General features: G+C 37.5%; 1 protein-coding gene across 1 annotated transcript in view; it reads right to left on the reverse strand.

Annotated features, from left to right (window-relative positions):
- Positions 1-1,409: 1,409 nt before the first annotated feature.
- Positions 1,410-19,191, reverse strand: part of LOC128664548 (protein shisa-like-1) — a 121,551-nt gene continuing 103,769 nt past the window's right edge. The window contains exon 3 of the mRNA XM_053719366.1: positions 1,410-1,686. Within this exon, the coding sequence (XP_053575341.1) occupies positions 1,410-1,686 (277 nt within the window). The remainder of the gene's footprint in view (positions 1,687-19,191) is intronic.

A 19,191-nucleotide genomic window follows, 5' to 3' on the forward strand; every position in this document is an offset into this window, starting at 1 on the left:
GTGGCTTTGGTTCTGTGCTGTTTAAGACTAATGGCTGCTTCTCAAATCCAAAGTAAGACGCATCATACTTAAAGGGACATGGAACCCAAAATTCTTCTTTCATGATTCCATAGAGCATGCAATTTTAAACAACATACTCATTAATTTCACATCAAATTTTCTTAATAATCTTGAAATATAGGAATGTAAGCTCAGGAGCGTGTCTGGAGAACTAATATGACAGCAGTGTGGCAAGAATGTTATCCATTTGCAAGAGCACTAGATGGTAGTGCTGATTCCTGCCATATAGTGCTCGAGATGCCTACCTAGGTATCTCTTCAACACAGAATATCATGGGAAAGAAGTAAAATGGAAAAAATAAATAAATTGTATGCTCTGTCTGAATCATCTAAGAACGTTTTTGGGTTTAATATCCTTTTAATGACAACAAGTCTCTAAAAATAATTATAATCCCCCCCCCTCTAAATGTTTGCTTTCAGTACTAAAATATTCATTAACATAACCTCCACCTGTTAATTACAGTGTAAAAGGGAACAGAAATTCTAGAATATGCCACACTAGCTGAAACGTGAATATATGGTAGCCACCAAGCAGTTCAAAGAGAATATTAAAATAGTTAGAAAATGTGGGTGATGGTCCTTTAATTATTCTGGGATATAGCATATTGCTGTTCTTTTGGTTTTATACTCTACTACATCATTCTTACATTTGTTGCTATTGTCTTGTGAATATTTAGTTTTTCTGGTATTTTATATATTTTTCCTATTTTTTTTCATGAATATTCAACATTTTACTGGCTGTGTTAATAGTTGTTGTTTTGTGACTTTCTTTGTAGTTTCATCAGACATAAATAAAAAAAAAAAAAAATTGGAAGAATACCCCCCCCCCCAAAAAAAAAAAAAAAAGTAAAAAGCTTTTTAAAGTGTACAGCCTTATGTAGAAAAGGGACAAACCTGTATTTTGTGGTTGTTCTAATAATGGAATATTGTCTTTATGGGATAACTTTCTTATGACTATGTCTTATATAAAAGAAATAATATTTTTAATTTACCACATATATAGGGATAGAATAATTGTGTAACTTGAAATCAGTCAGTATAAAACATCTAATTTCTGCAATTTCATTGTATATTATATTTTAGTATGAACCATATACTGTATGCTGTATGATTAATGTCATATGTGACTTAATAAAAAAAAACTAGGAATCAAACACACACAATCTGCAGGAAGAGATATGTCACAGTGGTTATTTCTGTTCCTTTTGATTGTCATATTTTTCTACATATAAATACCGTTTTGGAACTGATTTAAATTCCCTTTCATTGCAGTGAAAGCTTCTATCCATCATAAACAAATAGGATCAGACATGGGCACTATTGCAGTGTTTGCCCACCTCCGCAGTCTGCTCACACGTTGCCTTCTAAAGGTTTCTGCTTATCACATTTCTCATGCTCTGACATATTTCCTTTAGCTGCTTCATTCACATCTCTGTTATTCAGCTGAATGCCATCTCCTACGTTTCTATGGAGAAGAGAGGCAACTAAATGCTTTCCTATCCAAGTATGACTCAGCATGTGATAGAAGGTATTCTTGTTCAGTCTGTAGTAATAGAGGAAATCCACAATCATCAGCGACAAAATCAGCAGTCCGTAGAAGCCAATTCCAAGGAGGGGAAGAGGGCTCCTGCAAGAATGACATGAAAGCAGTCATACATGAAGCTGTCGGCCATGGACTTATACTACAGTGTGTGAGCTTCTTATAAATGTGTTGGCTCGTAACTAGAAAAAAAAGTATTATTTAACATTATTTTGCTTTCATGATTCAGATAAATTTTAAACACATTTACATTTTATTTCTATTTTCTCATTTGTTTTGTTCTCTTGGCATTCTTTGTGGAAAAGGATACCTAGTTAGGCTCATGAGCTGCTGATTGGTGGCTGCACATATAAGGCTCATCTTATTGGCTCGCCCAAGGTGTTAACTACCGCCCAGTATGCACTGCTGCTTCTTCAACAAATGATACCAATAAATTGAAGCAAATTAGATAATAGAACATACAATTTTAAACAACTTTCAAATTTACTTCTATCTAAATCATTAAAGAAATGTTTTGGGTTTCATGTCCCTTTAAAGGGATACTAAACCCAATTTTTTTTCTTTCATGATTCAGATAGGGCATGTATTTTTTTAAGCAACTTTCTAATTTACTCCTATTATCAATTTTTCTTCGTTCTCTTGCTATCTTTATTTAAAAAGCAGGAATGTTAAGCTTAGGAGTTGGCCCATTTTAGGTTCAACACCATGGATAGCGCTTGCTTATTGGTGGCTATATTTAGCAAACCTATAAGCAAGCATAACCCAGTTTCTTAACCAAAAATGATTTTTAAATAAAGATAGCAAGAGAACAAAGAACAATTGATAATAGGAGTAAATTGGAACGTTGCTTAAAATTGCACTCTCTATCTGAATCATGAAAGAATGTTTTTGGGGTTTAGTGTCCCTTTAAGGTCCAGATTATGAGTGGCGCATTAACAGTTACGCACAAGCGAAAAGGGGTTTATGGTGGATGTTTGGGCGCGTTAGCTTTAGCACTCATATTAAAAGTTGAAAATACATGTGAACACATGAGCATATTCGCGTTTTATGCTAGAATGACAACCTTGTCTTCATAGCTCTGCTCTGCAGTTTTAAAAAGTTGTACAAAACACATAAAAAATAGATTAAAAAGTATAGTTACACTTATAATAACAATATCTAATAAAAATAAATAAATTATATTGCGTAAAAAAGTTATAAGGGCTCAAAGATATGAGGTCTTAGGTGTTAGAAAAAAAAGGCTGCAAAGGGCTTTAACATAGAGATACATACATATACATGTCTAAATATATGTGTACATATGTATTTATATGTGTACATATGTATTTATATGTGTATATATGTATTTATATGTGTACATATGTATTTATATGTGTACATATGTATTTATATGTGTACATATGTATTTATATGTGTATATATGTATTTATATGTGTACATATGTATTTATATGTGTATATATGTATTTATATGTGTACATATGTATTTATATGTGTACATATGTATTTATATGTGTATATATGTATTTATATGTGTACATATGTATTTATATGTGTATATATGTATTTATATGTGTACATATGTATTTATATGTGTACATATGTATTTATATGTGTATATATGTATTTACAGACATATATATACACATATAACCAAATATTTACATATGTACACGTAGGGGCTGATTTATCAAACCCATATGCATCTGTTTCTGTGTGAGCCTTCAGGCTCGCTGAAAACCGGAGTTAAGAAGCAGCGGTCATAAGACCGCTGCTCCTTAACGCGTCCGCCACCTCTGAGGCAGCAGACAGCAATCAGCCCTATTGGGTACTATCAGGTTGATTTACACCCCCTGCTAGCGTCCGATTGGCCGCGAATGTGCAGGGGGCGGCATTGTACAAGAATTTCACGAGAAATGCTTGTGCAATGATAAATGCTGACATTTCGGCCCCATAGACATATATATGTGCATTGGAGCCCTTTGCTGTCAAGTTGATGAAAATATGTAAAAGCATATTTATGTAATATTCTTTTTTTAATAAAGTATTATACTGTGTATTTACTGTAAATATTATACATTCCAATGTTCTGCACATAGCAGAATATGTTCTAAGTATTTGTAAACGGATATACCTATTTATACAGTATCTCACAAAAGTGAGTACACCCCTCACATTTTTGTAAATATTGTATTATATCTTTTCATGTGACAACACTGAAGAAATGACACTTTGCTACAATGTAAAGTAGTGAGTGTACAGCCTGTATGACAGTGTAAATTTGCTGTCCCCTCAAAATAACTCAACACACAGCCATTAATGTCTAAACCGTTGGCAAAAAAAGTGAGTACACTCCTAAGTGGAAATGTCCCAATTGGGCTCAAAGTGTCAATATTTTGTGTGGCCACCATTTTTTTCCAGCAATGCCTTAACCCTCTTGGGCAAGGAATTCACCAGAGCTTCAAAGGTTGCCACTGGAGTCCTCTTCCACTCCTCCATGACAACATCACAAAGCGCTCCCCCACCTTCTGTTTGAGGATGTCCCACAGATGCTCAATAGGGTTTAGGTCTGGAGACATGCTTGGCCAGTCCATCACCTTTACCCTCAGCTTCTTTAGCAAGGCAGTGATCGTCTTGGAGGTGTGTCTGGGGTCATTATCATGTTGGAATACTGCCCTGTGGCCCAGCCTCCGAAGGGAGGGGCTCATGCTCTGCTTCAGTATGTCACAGTACATGTTGGTATTCATGGTTCCCTCAATGAACTGCAGTTCCCCAGCACTCATGCAGGCCCAGACCATGACACTCCCACCACCATGCTTGACTGTAGGCAAGACACACTTGTTTTTGTACTCCTCACCTGGTTGCCGCCACACATGCTTGACACAATCTGAACCAAATAAGTTTATCTTGGTCTCATCGGACCATAGGGCTTTCTTGTGCATCATCTTTAGAAGAGGTTTCCCTCTGGGACGAAAGCCATGCAGACCAATTTGATGCAGTGTGCGGCGTATGGTCTGAGCACTGACAGGCTGACCCTCCACCCTTCCAACCTCTGCCGCAATGCTGGCAGCACTCATATGTCTATTTCCCAAAGACAACTTCTGGATATGACACTGAGCACGTGCACTCAACTCCTTTGGTCGACCATGACGAGGCATGTTTTGAGTGGAACCTGTCCTGTGAAACCGCTGTATGGTCTTGCCCACCGTGCTGCAGCTCAGTTTCAGGGTCTTGGCAATCTTCTTATAGCCTAGGCCATCTTTATGTAGAGCAACAATTCTTTTTTTTCAGATTCTCAGAGAGTTCTTTGATATGAGGGGCCATGTTGAACTTCCAGCGACCAGTATGAGAGAGTGTGAGAGCGAGAACACCAAATTTAACACACCTGCTCCCCATTCACACCTGAGACCTTGTAACACTAACGAGTCACTAGACACCGGGGAGGGAAAATGGCTAATTGGGCCCAATTTGGCTATTTCCACTTAGGGGTGTACTCACTTTTGTTGCAAACGGTTTAGACATTGATGGCTGTGTGTTGAGTTACTTTGAGGGGACAGCAAATTTACACTGTTATGCGGGCTGTACACTAACTACTTTACATTGTAGCAAAGTGTAATTTCTTCAGTGTTGTCACATTACATTACAGCCTTAAGTTCAATGTTTTATTAATCTGAATTTTATGTGATGGATCAAAACACAATAGTCTAAGTTGGTGAAGTGAAATGAGAAAAATATATACATAAAACTATTTTTTAGAAATATAAAACAGAAAATTGGCATGTGCGTATGTATTCACCCCCTTTGTTATTAAGCCCATAAAAAGCTCTGGTGCATCCAATTACCTTCAGAAGTCACATAATTAGTGAAGTGATGTCCACCTGTGTGCAATCTATCGCCTAGATTTAGAGATTTGCGTTAGAAGGGGTGCGTTAGCTACGCGTGGTTTTTTCCCCCGCACCTTTTAAACAATGCTGGTATTTAGAGTTCTCTGATGGGCTGGGTTAGGCTCCAAAAAGGGAGCGTAGAGGCATATTTACCGCCACTTCAACCCTCAATACCAGCGTTGCCTATGGACACGGCCAGCTTCAAAAACGTGCTCGTGCACGATTCCCCCATAGGAAACAATGGGGCAGTTTGAGCTGAAAAAAAACCTAACACCTGCAAAAAAGCAGCGTTCAGCTCCTAACGCAGCCCCATTGTTTCCTATGGGGAAACACTTCCTAAGTCTGCACCTAACACCCTAACATGTACCCCGAGTCTAAACACCCCTAACCTTACACTTATTAACCCCTAATCTGCCGCCCCCGCTATCGCTGACCCCTGCATTACACTTTTAACCCCTAATCTGCCGCTCCGTACACTGCCGCAACCTACATTATAGCTATGTACCCCTAATCTGCTGCCCCTAACATCGCCGACACCTATATTATATTTATTAACCCCTAATCTGCCCCCCCCCCCAACGTCGCCGCTACCTACCTACCGACCGGACCTCGCCGCCACTATAATAAATGTATTAACCCCTAAACCGCCTCACTCCCGCCTCAAAAACCCTATAATAAATAGTATTAACCCTTAATCTGCCCTCCCTAATATCGCTGACACCTAACTTCAAGTATTAACCCCTAATCTGCCGACCGGACCTCGCCGCTACTATAATAAATGTATTAACCCCTAAAGCTAAGTCTAACCCTAACCCTAACACCCCCCTAAGTTAAATATAATTTAAATCTAACGAAATAAAATAAATATTATTAAATAAATTATTCCTATTTAAAGCTAAATACTTACCTGTAAAATAAACCCTAATATAGCAACAATATAAATAATAATTATATTGTAGCTATTTTAGGATTAATATTTATTTTACAGGCAACTTTGTATTTATTTTAACCAGGCACAATAGCTATTAAATAGTTAATAACTATTTAATAGCTACCTATTTAAAATGATTACAAAATTGCCAGTAAAATAAATACTAACCTAAGTTACAATTAAACCTAACACTACACTATCAATAAATTAATTAAATAAACTACCTACAATTATCTACAATTAAATCAACTAAACTAAATTACAAAAAACAAACAAACACTAAATTACAAAAACAAACAAACACTAAATTACAAAAACAAACAAACACTAAATTACAAAAAATAAAAAAAGATTACAAGAATTTTAAACTAATTACACCTACTCTAAGCCCCCTAAAAAAATAACAAAGCCCCCCAAAATAAAATGCCCTACCTTATTCTAAAATAAAAAGTTTACAGCTCTTTTACCTTACCAGCCCTTAAAAGGGCCTTTTGCGGGGCATTCCCCAAAGAAAACAGCTCTTTTGCCTGTAAAAAAAACATACAATACCCCCCCAACATTACAACCCACCACCCACATACCCCTAATCTAACCCAAACCCCCCTTAAAAAACCGAACACTAAGCCCCTGAAGATTTCCCTACCTTATCTTCACCACGCCGGGTATCACCGATCTGTCCAGAAGAGGCTCCGAAGTCTTTATCCTATCCGGCAAGAAGAGATCCAAAAGAGGCTCCGAAGTCTTCATCCTATCCGGCAAGAAGAGGACCGGAAAACATCTTCATCCAAGCGGCATCTTATATCTTCATCCATCCGACGAGGAGCGGCTCCATCTTCAAGACCTCCGGCGCGGAACATCCTCTTCTCCCGACGACTAGACGATGAATGAAGGTTCCTTTAAGGGACGCCATCTTGGATTCTATCAGCCAATTGGAATTAAGGTATGAAAAATCTGATTGGCTGATTGAATCAGCCAATCAGATTCAAGTTCAATCCGATTGGCTGATTGGATCAGCCAATCAGATTGAGCTCGCATTCTATTGGCTGATCGGAACAGCCAATAGAATGCGAGCTCAATCTGATTGGCTGATTGGATCAGCCAATCCGATTGAACTTGAATCTGATTGGCTGATTCAATCAGCCAATCAGATTTTTCCTACCTTAATTCCGATTGGCTGATAGAATCCTATCAGCCAATCGGAATTCGAGGGACGCCATCTTGGATGACGTCCCTTAAAGGAACCTTCATTCGTTGGGGGGGGGCAGATTAGGGGTTAATAAATATTATTATAGTGGCGGCGATGTGGGGGGACCTCGGTTTAGGGGTACATAGGTAGTTTATGGGTGTTAGTGTACTTTAGAGCACAGTAGTTAAGAGCTTTATGAACCGGCGTTAGCCCATAAAGCTCTTAACTCCTGACTTTTTTACGCCATTGACGTAAGGGGATCTGTGGTATGCAAAAGTCGCGGCTGGAAAGTGAGCGTTAGACCCTTTCCTGACTGACTCTAAATACCAGCGGGCGGCCAAAACCAGCGTTAGGACCCCCTAACGCTGGTTTGGACGGCTAACGCAGAATTCTAAATCTAGGCGTAAGTTTCACATGATCTGTCATTACATATACACACCTATTTTGAAAGCCCCCAGAGGCTGCAACACCTAAGCAAGAGGCACCACTAACCAAACACTGCCATGAAGACCAAGGAACTCTCCAAACCAGTAAGGGACAATGTTGTTGAGAAGTACAAGTCAGGGTTAGGTTATAAAAAAATATCCAAATCTTTGATGATCCCCAGGAGCACCATAAAATCTATCATAACCAAATGGAAAGAACATGGCACAACAGCAAACCTGCCAAGAGACGGCCGCCCACCAAAACTCACGGACCGGGCAAGGAGGGCATTAATCAGAGAGGCTGCACAGAGACCTAGGGTAACCCTGGAGGAGCTGCAGAGTTCCACAGCAGAGACTTGAGTATCTGTATATAGGACAACAACAAGCCGTACGCTGCATAGAGTTGGGCTTTATGGCAGAGTGGCCAGAAGAAAACCATTACTTTCAGCAAAAAACAAAATGGCACTTTTTGAGTTTGTGAAAAGGCATGTGGGTGACTCCCAAAATGTAAGGAGGAAGGTGCTCTGGTCTGATAAGACTAAAATTGAACTTTTCGGCCTTCAAAGAAAATGCTATGTCTGGCGCAAACCCAACACATCAAATCACCCAAAGAACACCATCCCCACAGTGAAACATGGTGGTGGCAGCATCATGCTGTGGGGATGTTTTTCAGCAGCCGGGACTGGGGAACTGGTCAGAGTTGGGGGAAAGATGGATGGTGCTAAATACAGGGATATTCTTGAGCAAAACCTGTACAACTCTGTGCGTGATTTGAGTGGTTTAAGGGGAAACATGTAAATGTGTTGGAATGACCTAGTCAAAGCCCAGACCTCAATCCAATAGAAAATCTGTGGTCAGACTTAAAGATTGCTGTTCACAAACACAAACCATCCAACTTGAATTATCTGGAGCAGTTTTGCAAGGAGGAATGGGCAAACATCCCAGTAGTAAGATGTGGCAAGCTCATAGAGACTTATCCAAAGCGACTTGGAGGTGTGATTGCCGCAAAAGGTGGCTCTACAAAGTATTGATTTTAGGGGGGTGAATAGTTATGCACATTGACTTTTTCTGTTATTTTGTACTATTTGTTCACAATAATAAAAAAAAACATCTTCAAAGTTGTGGGCATGTTCTGTAAATTAAATGATGCAAATACTCAAACAATCCATGTTAATTCCAGGTTGTGAGGCAACAAAACACGAAAAATACCAAGGGGGGTGAATACTTTTGCAAGACATTGTATATATATATGTATATATATGTATATATCTATAACTATATATAATTTTATATATATATATATATATATATATATATAAATAAATATATATTTGTGCAAAAAAACATCATATATATATATATATATATATATATATATATATATATATATATATATATAAATAAGTATTTATGAATAAACTGGCCATATTCTGCTATGTAAAAAATATATAATATATTCATATTCTCATGTTGGGTTAGCACACTTGAGAATATGCGATTGGGTTTGCGTGTGAGTAGAGTGTTAGGTTTTTAACTTCGCAAGCGTAATATTTTAACTTTTTTTCGCGCATCGGGTTAGCACTTGTGCAGAAACAATTTATTTTCAACTTGTAATACGAGTGCTACCCGAAGTCCGCAAAAAGCTTCTAGCAGAGTTAGCGTGCGAGCGGGAGCATTAAATACCGCTCCACTTGCAATCTGGCCCAATATGATTCATATATTTCAGCCACCAGTGAGCAGGCCCAGAGACTACCTAGGTATATTTTTCAACAAAGGATACACAAAGAACAAAACAAATTAGATAATAGAAGTAAATTAGAAAGTTGTTTAAAATTGCATGCTCTATCTGAATCATGAAAGAAAAACTTTTGGATTTCATGTCTTGCTATTTCATGTCAGCTATAGCTCTTTCTAGAAGGAAGCATTTTCCTAAAGCATTTATATTGCAAAACAATTTCTATCCAAACATGAAATGCACCTTATGTGTATTCCAGTTCTTTAAAATGAACATTCCAATCAAAATTTAAATGCACATAAATGAGTTGTATTGAAAAAGACCAATTTGGTATATATATACTGTATATATACACTATATATATATATATATACTATATATATAACAGTTTGTTTGCCAATGCACTCACCAACCCAGAGTACGAATGCCGGAGTGCTGAGTAAAGTATTATATCAATTCCACTCCATTCACTCCAGAATAGAAATTGCACTTACCGGATTTATTAGTATAGTAAAACGTCACTTTTATTAAAGTCGCATTAAAAAGGCATATTCACAAATGTTTGGGTACTAACCGGGTACCTAGTTCATAAAGACACCAAGTGTGAAAAAAGCGGTATAACTAAAACATACCCCCACTTCAATTTAAACTACTCGTGTTGTCTATTTCCGGTCAGCAGAGCCAATGAGCAGGGATCCGCTATGGGGTTGCATCCATCCACTTACAACAAAACCACATGGCTAATTAGCATAGCCTATAATCGCGTGTTAGGTATCGTGTACATCACCAGTACAACAACACGATCAGCTGCTCCTCCCATTATCTCTGATGATCACTCTATACCTTAACCAATTTAAAAACATATTATCACTACTGCACAATATCTTATACAGATTAAAAACATATAATACAATGTATCGATCATTACTGAGCAAAACTGTTTCACTGTTGTCATCGTGTCTATAGTAGTATGGTAGAGAACTTGGGCGTCATTTACTTGCAAGTGTATATGACACTAGTCATTTTAGCATTCCATCTCAGCAGCATAGCAACCTAGAACAAATGATCATAGACACTTCATTCAACTTAGGAAAACACTAAAGTCCAATTGTGTGTTTAATCCCCTAGGGAATACCGTGTCCAATCGATAGATCCATTGGTTATCAATTTGTATCAACCGCTTGTGCCTATCACCTCCTCTTTTCAAGGGGGGGGGGCACATGATCTATTAGCATAGTTCTTAGGCTAGCAACTGTGTGCCCTGCTTGTAGGAAATGTTGAGCTACTGGCTGATCAGAGGTTCGTTTCTCAATGGCTTCACGGATGGCACAGAGATGGTTCGCAATTCTCTCCCTAAACATGGTAGAGGTCTTACCCACGTATACCAGGGAACATGGGCATGAGAGTGTGTAAACCACATATTCACTCATACAGGATAGCCTATGATGAATCTTGTATTTCTTCCCTGTGTATGGGTGATGAAAAACTGGTCCAGTAACCATGCTATTGCAGGTGGTGCAATCTCCACACTTATAGCAACCTAGTTTCCTTTTCCCATCAAGCCAGGACCCTTTCTGATAGCACTTCCCAGGGTCATTATGGACTATGTCCCTTAGGTTGGGTGGACTATCCTGGGAGCCCCCACATGGGTAAAAGGCAAATTCTCATATACACGTTCAAGTAAATAACGTCCAAGTTCTCTACCATACTACTATAGACACAATGACAACAGTGAAACAGTTTTGTTCAGTAATGATCGATACATTGTATTATATGTTTTTAATCTGTATAAGATATTGTGCAGTAGTGATAATATGTTTTTAAATTGGTTAAGGTATAGCGCGATCATCAGAGACAATGGGAGGAGCAGCTGATCGTGTTGTTGTACTGGTGATGTACACAATACGTAACACGCAATTATAGGCTATGCTAATTAGCCATGCGGTTTTGTTATAAGTGGGTAGATGCAACCCCATAGCGGATCCCTGCTCATTGGCTCTGCTGAAATAGATGACACAAGCAGTTTAAATAGAGGTGGGGGGTATGTTTTAGTTATAATGCTTCTTTCACACTTGGTATCCCAGTAAACAAGGTACCCAGTTGGTACCGAAATGTTTGGGAATATGCCTTTTTAATGCAACTTTGATAAAAGTGATGTTTTACTATACTGTACTAACAAATCCGGTGAGTGCAGTGTCTATTCTGGAGTGAATGGAGTGGAATTGATATATATATACTGTATATATATATATATATATATATATATATATATATATATATATATATATATATATATATATATATATATATATAATATATATATATATATATATATATACAGTATATATATATCAATTCCACTCCATTCACTCAATATATATATATTTATATATATATATATATATACTGTAAATAATCAAATATAACATTTCACAGGGGCAATTGTGTTGTAGTTGCCACCTGGGAAAAACAAGTTTTCAGTCCTCTACTGACTATTTTCAATATGTCTCAAATTTTTCCACCAGCCACTCAAAAAAATAAGTTTTTTGAGGTCATGCTGTCTCAAAAGACATAATGAGTTCTTAAACTGAAAACATTTCGATCAAACGTATAAAGGATTCAAGGAACACTATTTAAACATATTAACTGTTGTTCATGCAAAACACACTGGCCCAGATTACGAGTTTTGCATTAGAGGCTGTGCGGTGCTAACGAACAGTTTTCTCTCACCTCTCACTTACATGCAGCGCTGGTATTACGGGTTTTTACAAACCCATCGCTCAGCTTAAGTCAGCGGTGAGCTGGTGTAACGTGCTCGTACAGGATTTCCCCATAGGAATCAACGGGGAGAGCCGGTTGAAAAAAAGTCCAACACCTGCAAAAAAGCAGCGTAAAACTCACTAACGCAGCCCCATTGATTTCTATGGGGAAACACATTTTCTGTCTACACCTAACACCCTAACATGAACCCCGAGTCTAAACACCCCTAATCTTACACTTATTAACCCCTAATCTGCTGCCCCCGACATCGCTGACACCTACATTATATTTCTAACCCCTAATCTGCTGCTCCGGACACCGCCGCCACCTACATTATACTTATGAACCCCTAATCTGCTGCCCCCAACATCGCCGCCACCTACATTATATTTATTAACCCCTAATCTGCCGCCCCCAATGTCGCTGCAACCTACCTACACTTTTAACCCCTAATCTGCCGTCCCCAACGTCGCCACCACTATAATAAACATATTAACCCCTAAACCGCCGCACTCCCGCCTCGCAAACATAAGTTAAATATTATTAACCCCTAATCTGCCGTCCCTAACATCGCCGCCACTTACCTACATTGATTAACCCCTAATCTGCCGCCCCCAACATCGCCGCCACTATATTAAAGTTATTAACCCCTAAACCTAAGTCTAACCCTAAACCTAACACCCACTAACTTAAAATATAATTACAATAAATCTAAATAAATTTCCCTATCATTACCTAAATAATTCCTATTTAAAACTAAATACTTACCAATAAAATAAACCCTAAGCTAGCTACAATAACTAATAGTTACATTGTATCTAGCTTAGGGTTTATTTTTATTTTACAGGCAAGTTTGTATTTATTTTAACTAGGTAGAATAGTTATTAAATAGTTATTAACTATTTAATAACTACCTAGCGAAAATAAATACAAAAGTACCTGTTAAATAAAACCTAACCTAAATTACAATTACACCTAACACTACACTATAATTAAATAAATTAACTAAATTAAATAAAATTAAATAAATAACATACAATTAGCTAAATTAAATTAAATTAGCTAAAGTACAAAAACAAACAAACACTAAATTACAGAAAATAATAAACAAATTACAGAAATTTAAACTAATTACACCTAATCTTATAGCCCTATTAAAATAAAAAAGCCCCCCAAAATAAAAAAAACCCTAGCCTAAACTAAACTACCAATAGCCCTTAAAATGGCCTTTTGTGGGGCATTGCCCCAAAGTAATCAGCTCTTTTACCTGTAAAAAAAATACAAACAACCCCCCCAACAGTAAAACCCCCCACCCGTGCACAACCAACCCCCCAAATAAAAACCTAACTAAAAAAACCTATGCTCCCCATTGCCCTGAAAAGGGCATTTGGATGGGCATTGCCCTTAAAAGGGCAGTTAGCTCTTTTGCCGCCCAAACCCTAATCTAAAACATAAAACCCAACAATACACCCTTAAAATAACCTAACACTAACCCCCTGAAGATCGACCTACCGGGAGACGTCTTCATCCAAGCCGGGCAAAGTGGTCCTCCAGATGGGCAGAAGTCTTCATCCAAGCTGGGCAAAGTCGTCCTCCAGATGGGCAGAAGTCTTCATCCAAGCCGGGCAGAAGTGGTCCTCCAGACGGGCAGAAGTCTTCATCCAGACGGCATCTTCTATCTTCATCCATCCGGCGCAGTGTTTTTTACTTTAAACTGATTATTTCTAAACTAAGAGGAAGTATATGCCTGCATCCAGCTGGTTATTAGAATAGAAGATCACTCATTGAAAAGGAATGTTCACAGAGTTCTATTACTGAACATTGAGATCATCATGGAGATGACACCTTGTAACACACACTATAATGTTTTAAATAAAGGTAGAACTTTTGAAAAAAATGGACAAAGAGAAACGCACCAAATTGAAAAATACAATATGAAATAGAATGTAAAAGTTTCTGCAAAAAGATATATATTTTCAAACCCATTAAAAACATCTATTAAAGAAAAATAAAAGTGTATTATAAATTAATACTTTAATATTCATTTAAATTATAAGTCAGATGTGCAAACACTTTTCAAATAAAGGATGCATAGTGGACTTTTTGAAAGAGCAGATGCATAGATATAAAAACATATATATTAATCTAAAGAAAGCACTCAAAACAAGAAATGCGTTAAGAAGATACATAGCAATACTTATGTTGGCACAGCTACCATAAACCAACATATAAACAGAAACCCAGAAACATATACATTGAATCCTCTGAGCAAAAACAGGAATGAACAAGTTGCAGGGATGAATACATTTTTTCCAAGCTTCAGCTTATCAAGATTGATTCATCCGATTCCATTCCCACAATCAACATTCATTATTATTAGCAGACAGAGGTGCAACAATCAGCTTGTGGCTTCCTAATAATTATGCGTGTGTTGGAATCAGATGGATCAATCACAGTCTTTGTTGGTGCCCCCACAGACCTGTCCCCCCCTTTGCTATGCCTCTGCTTTGAGATTATAAAAGCATAATGATATAAAAGTATAACGGTTTGGTGCCACCACAAGTCTGTCAGCCAAGCCATAAATATGAGAGACACATGAAAGTTTATACTTTGGTTTTGCAATAATTTGATAAAAAGTTGAATGCTTTGATCATAATTATCCTGGATTTTTTCTTATACCAAATATATATTTAACTATAGCACCAAAGAAGAGAGTAGAATCCCTGAAAGTTAAAATCGGTTTTCTTTATACATTTTAAACAGGATAAAAATCCATGACACCAACACACAGGAACAGGAAATGCAGGTTGGTCTGACTAGTTTCGGCGTGGTGCCATCATCATAAACCTTTTTATCCTGTTTAAAATGAATAAAGCGAATAAAGAAGGTAGCAGCACCAAAATGTAGAGATTTAGTAACTTTTAATTAGAGACATACCAAAAAACAAACAACGTTTCGGTCAGCACCTGACCTTAATCATGTTGTATACAGAAATGTCCATACACACTCTTTATATAGCCATTAGAGGCAGAGTTACAGATACCTGTGTGGGTGTTAAACTTTTTGTTAACCCTTTCTTTACAGATCAAGGTATAGTTTTCCATACTCCCTCTAGTGGATAAGGACACTTCATCTTAACCATCTATATAAACCTGTAAAACACAATATATATATACATTGTTAACTAAATATTGCAAACAATATTAATGACTGTGTTAATTTACCTTGATAAAGGCCCCTGGCTGAAACGCGTAGAGATTGCTAACAGATATCTGATAACCATTGAACACTAACCCAGCTGGTGAGAGGTAAATTTGTCCATACTGGTTAGGGCAGGTACATCGAGCTGTATCCTAAAGTAGGAATAGACTCCATATGTATAATTCCTGCCCCAGGACCCAGTATTCGATCTAGCCTACATCACCAGCTAAGGGTAACACCGACACGAAGGAAAGTGTACAAACACTGTGAAACAAAAATCCCTAAGGACTACACTTTGGCACTCTGACCCGGAAATCAAACCAAGAGGAACACGGCTCAGGAGAAGAAGCAAAGTCTCTTTACAACAAACAGACCGGCCGGTCTATCAACCGGACTAAGGATTTCTGGACACGGACATTTCAATAAGGTTACCCTAAACAATAGACATTGTGACGCCGCTCACTTTGTTTTGTATAGGAATAAATATCTTTTATAAACACTTATCGAATGCTTTAAAAGAGTCCATTTATAAGCAATTTTTACAAATAGATAAACTTATCTTTTATTCAACCACAATCCACAAATAAAACCTAAGTGATACACTATAGGATTTCACCAAAAAAGGTGTGAGAACCACATAATCAGGGACCATACCCCAATTATATAGATAACATTGGCAGTACTATTTTTTATTTGTAAGACTCTAATCTGCATTTAGCGCTATCCCACCTCCCCTTTCTTTTACTGTCCATTGAGGTGATAATTTTGAGGTTGCATCACCTTTTGGGATTAGCAAGGAGTCTGAGTGTAGAATCTCTGGATTACTATCCTTTTTACTTATGTGTTAATTTACCTCCCTATAGTTGCAACATTATTCCAATCACAGAGTTTTATCTAGAAATATATCTCTCCTTAATGGATAAAATATTCATAAAGTTACATGCCAGTCAATCTCCCTATTCATTCCCAAAGGGATTAGTGTTTGTAATGTATAGATCCAGTATGTTTCTCTACATTTAAGGGTCTATACATTACAACCACTAATGATAATGTTGCAATAATGTTGCAACTATAGGGAGGTAAATTAACACAGTCATTAATATTGTTTGCAATATTTAGGTAACAATGTATATATATATATATATATATATATATATATATATATATATATATATATATATATATATATATATATATATATATATTGTGTTTTACAGGTTAATATAGATGGTTAAGATGAAGTGTCCTTATCCACTAGAGGGAGTATGGAGAACTATACCTTGATCTGTAAAGAAAGGGTTAACAAAAAGTTTAACACCCACACAGGTATCTGTAACTCCGCCTCTAATGGCTATATAAAGAGTGTTTATGGACATTTCTGTATACAACATGATTAAGGTCAGGTGCTGACCGAAACGTTGTTTGTTTTTTGGTATGTCTCTAATTAAAAGTTACTAAATCTCTACATTTTGGTGCTGCTACCTTCTTTATTCGCTGATACTATATGGGGTTAGTGCATGGACTCCAACAGTGTGCACCAAAGACTTGATGGTGACTGCTGGGCCTACCTTTGATTTTTACATACAATGAATAAAGAAAACCGATTTTAACTTTCAGGGATTCCACTCTCTTCTTTGGTGCTATTTTCTAATTTGACTACAAGGAGTCCCAAACTTCAGTTGAATTCTGCCGTGTGTCCTCACACTCAATAGCCAATTGCTGCTGTTCAAACATACCTAAGAAAAAACTCTCGGTTGAAAGGAGAAGTTGTAAGGAGAAGCTGATTGGCCAGAAGCTACATACCTCTTCACCCCCCCCCCCCCCCCCCGCTGATGTCACACGCCATACCCGGTGTTCTAAAGTTTGTTGTCTACCGCATAGGAATGTGACTACTGCGTCACTTCCGGTGACTTTAATCAGCTGCTGGAAGTTTGTGGCACTCACTGCTCATGCGCTAGAGGCCCAACCTCTTAGAAACAGCTATTTAAGACAGAATAGGTGACAACTTACTTGAGAACATCGGTGTTGTAAAGTGAGTTGTCTACCGCGTAGGAATTGCCGCCTGATCGCTCTGTCCTTCTCTCCATAACATAGATTTTATTTTGCAATACTTTTGAAATAGTTTTTACTTGCTGTATTTAGTTCTTTTTTCGCCGTTCTATACCTTTATAGCAATATCGCAAATTAGTCAACGCTGTACTGTGCTGTATTTTTGTGTTTTCTGAATGATCATTTTCCTAAAGTAAGTTGTCAGCTATTCTGCCTTACACAGCTGTTTGTAGGAGGTTGGGCCTCCAGTGAGCGCTGTTTATTGTGCCTTAAACATGCGCAGAGAGTGCCACAACCCTCCAGCAGCTGACTACACGTCACCGGAAGTGACGCGGTAGTCAAATTCCAATGGTAGACATCTTAATTTAAGACACCGGAAGCAATCCAGACCCGAGAGGAAGCAGCAACTCATGTGAGTTGATTTACACACCTGAGTTGTGGTTCACACGCTGCGTGTATACCTCTGAGGGGTCTCAGCAACTGGGAAGCTGATGAGAGAGAGCTGAATCCGACAGAAGGGTGAGTTTCCTGTCTCCTATTCAGCTACAGTGGATGCCAGGACTGCTCTTGGTAATGGGTGTTGTGGTTGATTAAATTGTGTACAGCCATAAATTGTATTTGCTGACATCGCTGGCTTTATCTCTGTTTGCCCCCACGTGAACATTATTGCAGCCTTTTTCTTATATATGTGGCAACAAGTCTTTTATTATTATTATTATTATTATTATTATGTGAGATTTCTATGCTGGGAATATACTTTATGTATATATTTAACTATGCAATTATATTATTTATTATTTGATGCAAGTCATAAGATATTATAAACATAAGTAAAATACAAATTACATCTTCATAGTCACCTGATATATAATTTTACAGTGGATATAGAGCAGGTATATCACATCAATTAAACCCTGTCAGAGGCATACCTATTTGGTACTCAAAATGGACCTCACAATTATAGTATTTTATAAAACTTGGATGTTTATAAATCATTTTATCCAACTTGATTTTATGGTTTTGTTACAATAAGAAGCAAGAGATAGCACATTTATGAGTGAATAAACTTTAAGACTGTGGGGGATATTTATCAAAGAGTCAACTATGTTGCATTCGCGGGTCATCAAACCGCTCGCCAAACATTGCAGCTGCGGATCTGAATAGATCTCCTTATTTATTAAAAAAGCCATCAAAAACACGTGCGTCAAGTACAGTGCGAAGAGCATCGGACTGGTGTTAACTAACAGTCATCAATGTTGCGGCAATTCAGGTTTTTCCAAACTTTATTTATACCATTTCATTACTGTCCACGAACAAGCACATTTCTCTTTAGCACATTATTGTATATAGTGTAAATTTATTCTTTTACTGAGCAGGACTAATTGCGAATATAGCAAATAGCGACATATTTGGTGCAAAGTG

Source organism: Bombina bombina, chromosome 6, assembly GCF_027579735.1.
Source record: "Bombina bombina isolate aBomBom1 chromosome 6, aBomBom1.pri, whole genome shotgun sequence".
NCBI classification, from domain to species: domain Eukaryota; kingdom Metazoa; phylum Chordata; class Amphibia; order Anura; family Bombinatoridae; genus Bombina; species Bombina bombina.